Here is a 12,213-nt window from a genome sequence, read left to right on the forward strand (position 1 = left end):
TTTGATGAAATGAATATATACATTAATTAGTCATAATTTAATTATATATATTTTGATGCGGTGTATAACTCCACCCAATAATAGGGAACAGATTTTGAGAACCGAAAACGATAGATACGTGGATGAAATTAAGATCATAAATGGACCGACTTACAAGGATAACATATTCTTCTACGATCATGACACGTGTACGGTCATCCCATCTTTCCCTTTACCTTCGTTGCGCTATAAATAGACGCTCATGGTTCTTTCATAACACTCGTACAACATCATCAATTAAACACACACACAGTTTTCTTGAATTTCAATACTTGTTTTCTTTAATCAATCTTATCCAAAAAAACAAACATGTCTTGCTGTGGTGGAAACTGTGGTTGTGGATCTGGCTGCAAATGCGGCAGTAGCTGTGGAGGGTAAGTTTTTTTTTTTTTTTTTTTGTTGTTTTTTTCCTTCTGGCATCTGTGGTTATTTTATGTATTTTCTTTTACAAATCAATCTGTCATGGAAAAAATTTCTGTTCATTTTTTTGAATGATGCATGATTGTTGTCTTTTTTGTGAAAGATTTGATTTTTGGGGTCTAGGGGATTTTCTTACAAGATTAAATTTTGATTAGACTTTTGGGGTTAATTTTTTTTTTCTTGTTCTTTTTGTGTGTGGTTGTAACGGTTCTTTTAGATGTTTTTGGCTTGAATTGGGCTTAGAATGATTTATATAGATGACCCGAAATTGTTAGCAAGTTTGTATGTTGGATTTCTTGCAAAATTTTGAATTGAGTGTCTTGTGGGGATGGGTTTAGAATTTAGAATTTTTTTTTTTGTTCTGGGTTTTTCCTCTCATCAATTGATAGTGTGACTTATGGTTATCTTATCTTCTTCTTCTTCTTCTTCTTCTTCTTCTTCCTCCTTTTTTTTTTTTTTTTGGTTGTTGTTAAACAACATTTTGTTGTATGGAACAAATTTATGTTTTTCTTTTTTCCTTCCTGTTCTGGAGGATCCATGCATGTAAGTCCTTGAAAGGTTGATAAATTTTTCTGGCGAATTTTCTTGCAAAGATTGAATTTTGATGAGAGATTATGTGTTTATGAACAAGTTTTTGGGTAATTTTCTAGAAAAAAAATTTATGCAGACTTTTGAGGGGTAAAAAAGTTTCTTGTTTTTTGAGAATATTTTTTTTCCTTAAAAAAAAAGAGGATTCTGCAAATCCGGATTATGAGTTTATGGGAATTCTATGTTTTTTCTTGGGTTTTGTGCTCACCCGATAGATAGAGGGATTTGTAAGCTATGTTACTCGGACTCTTCGGAAATGGACACGGGTGCGTGTCGGATCCAATTTTTGAAGGATCCGACATGGGTGCGGCTACATTTTTGGAGAGTCTGAGCAACACAATTTGTAAGAGGTTGATAATTAATAAGAGGCTGGAACTTTGTGTAAAATAGAAACTTGATTAATGAGAATATACATGAACAGAACTGTAGATGAACTCAAAAATAGATTTGGAAGAATGTTGCCTTAGTTTAATCATTGATTATTTTGGTATGTCGGTTCTTTTTTTCTTTTAATTGATTAAATGGGGATTAACATGAAAATTTAAATATTTTATTAAATAAAGTCACAGTTTTTGAGTGTAGAAGAAAATGGATCCTGTAATTTTATATTTGTATTACGCACTTGGGAGTAGTGGCCCATGTGTAGCTAATAAAATATTAACTCAGCCATGTTAATTTTAATTTGAACCGAAATTCACGAAAAAAGACTCAAATGATTAGAATTAGGCAACCAGCATTTTTGCAAATCTATTTGTTTGTTCATGTTGATTTTACTTTTTCAAATGTAACATATACTAATAATTAACTCGATTCATGTCTATTTCTTGTTGATCAAGTTTCATTTTCTTTCTGGTTATTGACTGAGATAGAGTTTAAATGGAGCCAATATGGACAGTAACAGTTTATATAATGGTCTAGGTTTGTTGGGGAATTTTCTTGCAAGATTGTGATCTGATGGAAAATCACGGGGCTATTAGGAAGTTTTCGCATTTGGATTTTTTTGTGGGTTTTGACAAGTTTCTAATTTTTTGTTTGTGTTGTGAATTTTGGCTTTGCAGATGCAAGATGTACCCCGACATGAGCTACACAGAGAGCACCGTGACTGAGTCTTTGGTGCTTGGGGTGGGACCTGAGAAGACAAGCTTCGGCGCCATGGAGATGGGAGAATCCCCTGTCGCTGAGAATGGCTGCAAATGTGGAGCTGACTGCAAGTGTAATCCTTGCACTTGTTCTAAATGAACAAACTAAAATTTAACAGAGCAGAGATCATGGTTAAATAACTAATCTTAAATTGTCTAGTTATAGTTATGTGTGTGTTGAAACAGGGGAAGGCTGCGTGTTTTTTTCCCTGTAATAATAAATACTCCTAGTAATGTTTGTAAGTAGTGGTAATGCGGTCTGTGTAATCTCTGCTTCTGGTAATTTTAACATTTAAGTGTTTGGAAGTGTGTTGTGGTTTCAACTAATTCAAGTACTTCCTTTCATTGTGACCATCCTTTCTTATTATTATTCTTGCTTCTGTCTGTTCATGGTAACTCTCTGGAATACCAATTACACGTTTTTTTGTTTGGTTTGTTGGGTGCAAGTAGATCTTTTAGTTTTGACATATCAACTAATTACCAAGCACAAAGGAATTAGTGATCATGACAATTCATTAGTTGGGGACGTTTAGTTTCAAGATCGAAGAGATGGTTTCTCTTCTAGATAGATTAGATGGAGTATTGGTTTTAACGTGAAGGTTTTGGATCCTTTATATTGTGTTTTAATTATATTTGAGAAAGTGTCCATTTTTCCATTTTGCTTTTGGCACTGGGCTTCTCTTCCGCTTACCATGTTGGACCACTGCTATAATTAACAATGGATTTAGCTATGTTGCCTCTTGTAAGTTCATCTTAGTTTAAAAATAAAAAATCAGTACGATAGAAGTTTTCTAAAGTTTCCACTGACTTACAAGTATTGATTCATTAGTTTGGGAAATTTCGTGGGAGGAAGATCGTGTAGCAAAGATCATGCCAGCAGTTTTCAGATTTCTTTTTTATTGATTACATTATTTGTTGTCTGATACATATATGAGGCTTTTTAGAGTACATTGAGCCACAAAGATATCGTCTTTGATTTAGGCTTAATTTTGTGGGAGGGAAAAACTATCCGACAAAAATCATACCTGCGGTTTACAGTTTTCTTTTCTCTTAAAACATGTAAGTCGGAGAAATTTGGGGAATAGCTGCAACTCAATAAAACAAGTGATAGCTGAGAAAATGCTGAGATTCTGAAATATCTATGGCTGGAAATGGTAAGACATTGACTGATAAAAGTCATTTGAGGGGAAATGGTACAACATTGACTGATAAATATCTCCCCTTCTCTTTCTTCCTTAGCTCTCAAATCCAAGTACTCATAAATAATGCAATATAACTATAGTTTCAGCCAGAAACATAACCAGAAACACAATCTTTACATGCTCCTAAAACATGGTGTTGCAAAGAAGTTTTTCATCCCAGTACTCCTCCTGCAGCCCCCCTGAATAAGTTATGTACCTAGAGAGGTATAGGCAAAACACTTCGTTCACACTCCATAATTCACAATTACTCTATAAGAATACTACATATACTACACACAAAATAACAAAAAAGTAAAACGGAAGTGCAGATAATTCATTGCATAGCATCATTACCTGCTTTGATGACAGTCCAATCTTCTCCAAGTCATCTTAGCTGCACAAACCAGGTAAGCAGGCTTAATTTTACACAGCCACAAACCAAGAATCTGTAACATCACAAACCTTAAAAAAGAGTTTCTTACTGATTTCATTGGGCTTGTTTCCCTTAGTTCAATAATGTATTCAGCCATCTTTTGTCCAATTCCCTGGATGATAATGAAAGATGCAGTCAAAACTCACAGCTAGTAGAAGCGATGACAATGTTAGAATCGTGTGAAAATGCAATCAAAACTCATTGCTTGTATAGTGATGACAATGTAAGAATCGTGTGAAGAGATCAATATCGTACCTTTATTCCCACGAGTTCTCCCTAACACAGTGTAGCACAAAATAAAGATAAGTCTCCATACAGAATGAATAAACAGAAAAAATAAAAGGGGAAATGAAGACGGAGAACCATGCTTCATGGCTATGTTCAATAACTCAATGTACTCCTGGACTAGAGAGTTCTCTACAGATATTAATTATAACCAGAAATGCTAAACAATTAGAAGATATTGGAAAAAAAGAGTCTGTGCTCACCTTCAAGTTAGAACTTCGTGCATTGAACTTATTAAGAGGATTTCCTAACACTGGTATATTCTCATCAAACTGATTAAAGCAAAAGGTGACATGGGAGTGTGTTGATTGCTGACAATGTGTATTTGATCTCTTGAGGAAATATTCTCATTGTTTATGTTGGAGTTGATGGGGGAATTGACTTTCCTAGGGGTAATCTCACACGCTTTAAAGGAGCTTAAACAATCAACAATACTCACTTTCTCCTCTGCATTGGGTTTTTCATCTACACAAGACCAAACAGACAAAAGTCTTCAAATTTTATTTAACTGCCTGTAAACAAGATATATCATATCATATTGGAAAAGTTCACCAAATACAAATTTCACAGCTATATGTAAATAGGGTCAATTAGACAAATAAACTCCAATAGAGACATTAGTCTAAATGGGTAATGGGGGTAGGGATGCTTCAAGTAGATGATTTAATAGCAGCACGAATGCCTCTTAGTGTATGAGAAGATGAGTGCCTTTTTCATGATTATTTTTTTTATAGTGGAGGAGGAAACTAATTCTATAATGACCCTTAAACTACTTGAAAGAGGGGGGAAGCGCACCGGGAGTTCAGTGGGTTTGACTTATTAAAATCTTTGTGAAATGGGTCGCCTAAGATTGTGTGCCATCCGTGACAGAAGCAAATTAAAAAAAAAAAAAAGGAGCTAGTTTAAGAAAAATGAGAATTTGATTATATTGAAAAGTAAGAAACTCAAAGAGAAGCTAATATCATGAAAATAAACCATGTTCGAAGAGGTCAAACGTTTTAGGCATTAACTGGTAAAAGTTTGCTACTAGAGCTATGCAAAGTAGCTATTCAACCACTCTGTATGAGAACATTGATAGCAAATATGGAACTAGCTTTGGCACTACATTATTGAAAAATTGTCTCGTGGTTGCAGCTTAATATGAATTGCTGCAGGACAGCTATACTACTACCTTTCGGAGGGAAGAATATATGGAGGACAACACTAGAACTAGCTTTGGCACATATATAATTCGAAAAACTGTCACATGCTTGTAGCTTAATATGAGTCAGCTATATAGAATTGGATGAAGAATACATGAAGCAGACTCTAAAAACTGAGATATGGTTATTCTAATATGCACCGGTGTATTAGAATCAGGGACAACCCTTTCAGAAAAAACCTCAAACTTCTTTTCTTCTCTTTGTCCACCAGTATCAGCAAGGCCCCGAGCCTGCATTGGCACATGAATGCAGAAACACAACTTAAAAAGATTTATCAATTAACTCCAATTCAGATATAATGAAAAACGTGACCAATTGTTCTGTTCTTTCAAAAAGATTACATTAAAATTTTAGCTGTTCACATACCAACTGAGTGATACTCTTTGTGACAAAGATGACCAAAACATAGGAACTGTTTCCTTTGAGAGCTTATTAAGCTATCATACATTACATCAACTCAAAGTGCAGCAATCCTAGAATCTGAGGATTGAGATAGTTAAGTTTCATGATTACCATTTCAACTTCATTCAAAGAAATGGAATCACATACACAGTAGTTAAGAAGTTTAAGAAAAGACCTCCCATGAATCAAGTATGTCATGGATTTTATTCAATTTAACACGAAGTGCTGCATCATAAAATCAAAACGAGCTAGGCAGAAATTATAGTTCTCATTTTTTTTTTTTACCTCCACTACTAAGTTTGACCGATGTCCATTATCAAAAAGATTTCTACAAGCTCCATCTGGATCCCTGTTACAACAAAATTAAGCAATCATCAAAATCAAAGGCAGGTACATGCAACAAGATTATTGAATCATCTCTTACCTCTTTTTTATGCTTGAAGCGCCATGTTTAATGGTAGACTTTTGCTTTTAAGAGCTCTCAAACAAACCAAGCTTTCTGGTAGAGCATACAGAATTTGGAGTTTTGCTAATAAATGGAGAATCAGTTGTCCCAGTTCTTTGAGTACTTTTTGTCTTGCCTTTAGATTCTAGCCATGCGCGAAGCTTTGCCTCCATGTCAACTTTGACCTTTGGAGTATCTCCTTTTTGTGCTGAGGCAATAAAATTGGATATGTGATAACGAATCGATTTGGGGATGAAGCCAAATCAATTCAAACGCGAAAAATTAAAGGATACGAAGAAAAAGGATGAGAAAGAGAGGGATAGATACTTGACCCGAACAGGGGCGGAGCTACCCTATAGTAAGGTGGTCAGATGAACACCCTTCGCCGGAAAATTATAGCGGGTGTATGGATATAACTTTGTAACTGGTTGTTATATAGATATAATGAACACCCTTGTAACAACTGTGTGCGGCAGCTCAGTGGTTAAGGGTGTTCATTGATAGTCTCACGCCCCGGGTTCAAACCGGCGCTGAAGCATTTGTGTAATTTGTTTTCTAAAACCCCTTGGACAAGCACTGCATTTTATGTTGCCAAACAATAGGCCCAATCTCTCTTTACTTTCTATTGTTTGAAGTATTATATCTTAATGTTTTCTTCATTAAAATATTAAATTAGAAAGGTCTCACTGATATCTTTATAACCTGTCGGACCACATCAGAGATGGTTGTCTGTTTCACTTATCTCTAGTTCTTTTTTTTTTCTCTCTTTTGTTACCTTTCAACCTTTTGTGTTTTAGTGGTGCCCGATGATTTTCTTTACTGCACTCCCTTGAGTGATTTTCTTTACTCAATTAAAACTTTCAATGAAAACTCAAAAATACATTTCAAATTTTAGTGCTTGGATAATGTTTTGAGGAAAAATTACGAAGGAAATGGCGAAGCTAAATATTATCTAATTTATTTAAAAAATTTGGTGCACCCACTCATCGAAAAAATTATTTCTTTTATAAGCTTGAACACCCTTAGCCAGATTCCTAACTCTGCCACTGGACCCGAATCGAAAAAATCCTATAGAAAAATTTAGGTATATTAAACCTAAATCCTTCTAATTTGAATTCAAACACCCAAAAGAACCAAAGCAATATGAATCAAGGCAAGAAGTTCACTTGAGATCCACAAATGAACAATCTTCATGAATTCATTGGAAATAAAAGGTTCTACAACCAACAACGGAATCCACCATCATTCTAACACTAAAATTAAGCTAATCCTAACTAAGCAATCTATCACTGAAAGCGTATCTCATATCATCATAATTCAAGCTCTTGTAAATGAGGTAGATCCTCCTACTTATACTACTAGGGAAGACACACGAAAACATACTCCTCAAGGATTGAGGGTTAGCACACAAAACCATAATCACATGTTCATGCCAAGGATGAACAAATTTATGGTACAACCACATATCAATGACAATCATGATTAACATTTGCACGCATGAGGTATCAAGAAGTTGATCCCTCCAAGGTTCATGATATAAGGGTAAAGTAATAAAACCAATGGATGTAAAATATGAAGCATGTAATACTACATTGGTTCTATTTGGCATGAAGCACCATGAAAATTCAATTTTCAAGCAAGGACTCTTCCAAGATAGTGTCCCTAAATCACACGAGGTATCACCCGGATCAAATGGGTAGATTATCCACCTAGTATGGTCAAGGACACAATCATTTACCCTATAAGAGTCTCCCTTAACATAAGATGCACCCAAGGATCAAAGGACTGACTTCTTTGCCAAATATTTGGCTTATATTGTTGTCGTCTTGAGCCAAAAAAAAAAGCATCCAACTTGTAGCATTCATTACTACTACAGTAAAAAACAAAACGGTCCCCAAGATAAGGTCGTGCTACTATACTAGTCCAAGTAATAAAACATATTTGATCTTAGAGCATGCAAACAATCGAGAAAATGGTTACCTAGTTTCATAATCTTTGAGATGAACTGTGACATCCTCAGAAGGCTCACATTCTGAGTTGAGAACAGAGACACAAGAGATTGCTTTTCCATCTATCGAGTTAATTTCTCGAGGAAGAAAGGGGCGAACTCTAACAATAACTCTAACTTTTGTGACCAAAGCGGAATCTAACTGTTGTACTCTTCCGGGAGTTGAAAATTTTTCAGTTTGACATGTTTTAAGACCATTCATTTGCATATTAATCCCAGGTACAACAGAACTTGTTTATTTAACAACAATATTATAGTATATAACATTAGCATTTAAAACTAGTCTTGTTCAACAAAGTACTTAATTTTTCAATAGACAACAGCCCAGAGTAAAACTATCAGTTTAATGACATCAGAAATTGAGGATTTTTAACTATTTAATACCAAAAACTCCCTAATACTACAAAGAATTGAGCTCCGGTAATATCAAAATGTTCCCTTTAATCAATATTGTACCAAATACCTAGCTTAGCATTCCATTTACATTAAGGTTTAAGTTCTATTCACTAACATCGTAATTCAAAAATAATTAGAGCCAAATGTTTGTACTAAGTGTTTGATAGCAAAGGAGTTTTTTTGTCTCAAAATCTGAATAATATTCATTACTTAAAGTGGTTTTTTCGATCATTCATCGAAAGGAGACACTTGATTTCGAATTTGACCAATGGAGATATCAGGAAACAATATTCTGAATATCTTCATTCGAAGTGAATTCTTAGCCCATTTCTGTATTCTTTCTAGATTCAAAGACTAACCACAAAATAAAAAAGAAAATAGATTCATAAGTTCGATACCTTGTATAAAACTCATGTGTGTAAGAAATATTCGATCGCATAGAGTGTACGAATGGGTTGATTAACAATTCATAGATTGGATCAGTGACCCGAAAATTAGGTAAATAACTAATTACAACTTAAATCCTTTACATAAAATAAATCGCTCTCTAATCAGACCATAATCCCAATTCTTTTCCGGTAAGAAATAATAAAATTTAGTAGAAGTATGACTAAGATCATTCAGTTAAGTTTTCTAGATACTCTCTTTGTCTCGATTTATGCGATACAGTTCGAATTTCGAGAGGTCACAGTGAACTCAGATATACCATTTTTAAGTTTTTTGAAAAATAATTTACATATTTAGAAACTAGCACATAAAAGGTACTATAAATTTTTTTTATCAATTTAAAATATATTTAAAGGCATAATAAATCGCGGTCAAAGATCTTCCTGTTTGACTTTTGAAATTCAAACTGTATCACATAAATTGAGAAAGTGGGAGTAATATTTATCTGCAAAATTAAAACTGAAAATGGACTAAGAAACACCAAAGCGTCAAAGAATTATGTACTTACTCTGAAGAAACAGGAAGGAAGAATAAGTTAGCTTGTGGATCACAATGCAAAATTGAAAACTTTTTTTGTTTTTCTGCTTTTGTGACACTCCGTGTGTGTGAATTGTGATTGATAGATGAAAGGGACCTTTGAGATTAGTAAGTAGTTCAAATTGTGAAATGGGCGGTCTTGGGTTTCAAAGTTATTATTAATCATTTCATACTACCAGAAATCTTTATAAAATAATTAAGATGAGAATGTTTAAATTGTCAGTTTTTACTAAACCAATGTCATGTGACATAGATGGGAGGGTAAGGAGAGTCAAGTGTTCGATATTGTAATGTTGAGGCCAGTTTTCTTTTCCCATTTGGTATTAATCCTGAAAAATAATTAGAATAATAGATAGTATTACAATTAGAGAATGGAAAAGAAAAAAAAAAGATAAAATCAATCAACGAGTTAAGATTGATTTTTCAATTAGAAAATTTAATAATAGTTATCTATCATATTTTGATTTTCTATGACCGCGCGAAGCGCGATAAATTCACTAGTGGAAATATAAAGAACATGAGTGTGTAGTTTTTGGGTCACAAATTATGGTGTCTAGGAAATTCTGGAGAAAAAAGTACATGAAAAATCTTGAAACGGAAACATTAGCTTTGTGTCAATACTATCTTAAATATTTCATAAATATTATTCTCTTTCAATTTGTTTATCTAGTTTTGACTTGGCACGTAGTTTTAAAAAGTAAAAAAGATTTTTGAAGATTGTGGTCTTAAATTAAAGATAGGTGGAATGTACCAAAATGCTTTTGGTCTTAAACATGTCGTATGGAAAATTAGAATTAAAGACTTACCAAAAAAAGGAAAGAGATATTCTTTATTAACGGATTAAAAATAAAAATTAGACCAATGAATTGAAACCGATTGTCACGACCCGACTAGGGGCCATGACGGGTACCCGGGACTAACCACCGAGCACCGCTCATACCATTACCCATCGTACTCATCGAGCGCTCATTCATTAATCTTATACTCAAGTCATAGGAAAAATTATTTTTCACTTCGAAACATAATTACCTTTTTATACATAAGCCCTTCGGCTATCAAAATAATGTACATACAATAAAGACATCGTGAGACCATACTACCCACACATACGTACCTACGAGCCTCTAATAGAGTACTAGACATATGGACGGGACAGAACCCCGTCATGCCCAAAACATATATATACACAAAAGAATAAATCAATGGCTCCTCCGGAATAATGGGGTGCTCTCAAAGTCTGCTAGTAGCTCCTACGAGTCTGGATCGCCTTCCTGCCTACCTGTGGGCATGAACACAACATCCAAAGAAAAACGGACGTCCGTACGAATATTGTACTGAGTATGTAAGGAATCAACAATAACAATACATCAATGAAATAAGGAAGCATCAAATGAGGAGCAACCTGTAACTGACTATCAATTATAAAAGAAATAATGCATGCTGGCTTACTCCATAATCATCATCATATCATGTATGCATATATGATAATCATTAGCCCGCGTCCAGGCCTCCCTCGTCCGGGGTACCATCTCATGCCGCCCATTAGTGGTGGCTGCCCATGCCATCTAGACATGGTGTATATGTTGCCCGCCTTAGCGGTGTCTGCCCGTCCATATAGGCTCGGTGTAATCTCATCATCATGTACTCGTCATAATGCATGCATAGAACTCAAAGACAGCTATACTTTATCGGGGTGACATACGGTCGTGAACCCCCGATTCTATTATGGAGCATTCATAAGCATTCTGCCTCACCTTGAAGGAATTAGCATATAATGTGAGTGTATACAATAAACAACATCAATGGATCGTAGTTAACATCATTAGCTTTGTAGAAACATCATATTCGTGAACTCTAGAATCTTTGGACTTAAGCTCATCATCATCATGTTCATAATATCTCTTATTTTTAACTCATATGGCTATTCATGAACATAGGCTCTTAGTTTTCCGGAATGTAGGAAATTCATGGAGAAGGAGGGAAGATCATGTCATAAGATTCATGCCTTAGAAAGAAGGGACTAGCCTCACATACATTTTCCTTTAGCTATTCTACCGCTTGATCGTTCTCCTTCAATGCTCACGTCTTTACCTTCAAGAGAATTCGCATCAACATTAGCTAATCGATTATATGAACATGCTTACTAATGCTAGAGAAAATTGGGCAGCATTTCCTTTGTTTATACAACCTTCCCCATATTCCATATCAACTCCCAAACATCCATAACAACATTCACAATATTATAAGCAACAATCATCATTCATCTACATTATCCACATTTCACAATTTCACAATTTCACTTCAATTCCTCCATAATCATGGTCATAGTTCACTATTGCGTTTTCTTACATATAATGCTTATCCCATATTCTAAATGTCACTTATAGCACACTTACAATCAACATATCAATATTCATGATTCACTCCAAACTACTACTCAAAATCTCATTATTCCTATCTTTATGACCCATTTTTCTATCTCCTTCCATAATCTAAGTCTTTCAACCTCTCATTACCTTAAACAACATGGAAATACCATAAAACTTACCTTATATGGTGTAGGAATAAGCCTTGGGTGGAAATACTTCACTTGAGCAAAAAACCCTAGTTCACCTCCAATGAAATTTCTTGATTTAGATGATCTCTAATGAGTTTCTTACACTTGATTCTCTTGGTTTGATGAAGTTGATC

The 12,213-nt window shown here is 34.5% G+C and overlaps 1 protein-coding gene and 1 pseudogene across 1 annotated transcript; one reads left to right on the forward strand and one right to left on the reverse strand.

The window, feature by feature from the left end:
- Positions 1-247: 247 nt before the first annotated feature.
- LOC132630344 (metallothionein-like protein type 2 B) lies at positions 248-2,537 on the forward strand. The gene is made up of 2 exons (XM_060345927.1): positions 248-413; positions 2,106-2,537. Exons 1-2 carry the CDS (start codon positions 349-351, stop codon positions 2,284-2,286), a joined length of 246 nt encoding a protein of 81 aa, XP_060201910.1. The 5' UTR covers positions 248-348; the 3' UTR covers positions 2,287-2,537.
- A 761-nt stretch (positions 2,538-3,298) lies between these two features.
- Positions 3,299-6,397, reverse strand: LOC132630303 (kinesin-like protein KIN-10B; annotated as a pseudogene).
- Between the last annotated feature and the right edge of the window lie 5,816 nt (positions 6,398-12,213).

The sequence above is a fragment of the Lycium barbarum genome, chromosome 3 (genome assembly GCF_019175385.1).
Source record: "Lycium barbarum isolate Lr01 chromosome 3, ASM1917538v2, whole genome shotgun sequence".
Taxonomy (NCBI): Eukaryota; Viridiplantae; Streptophyta; class Magnoliopsida; order Solanales; family Solanaceae; genus Lycium; species Lycium barbarum.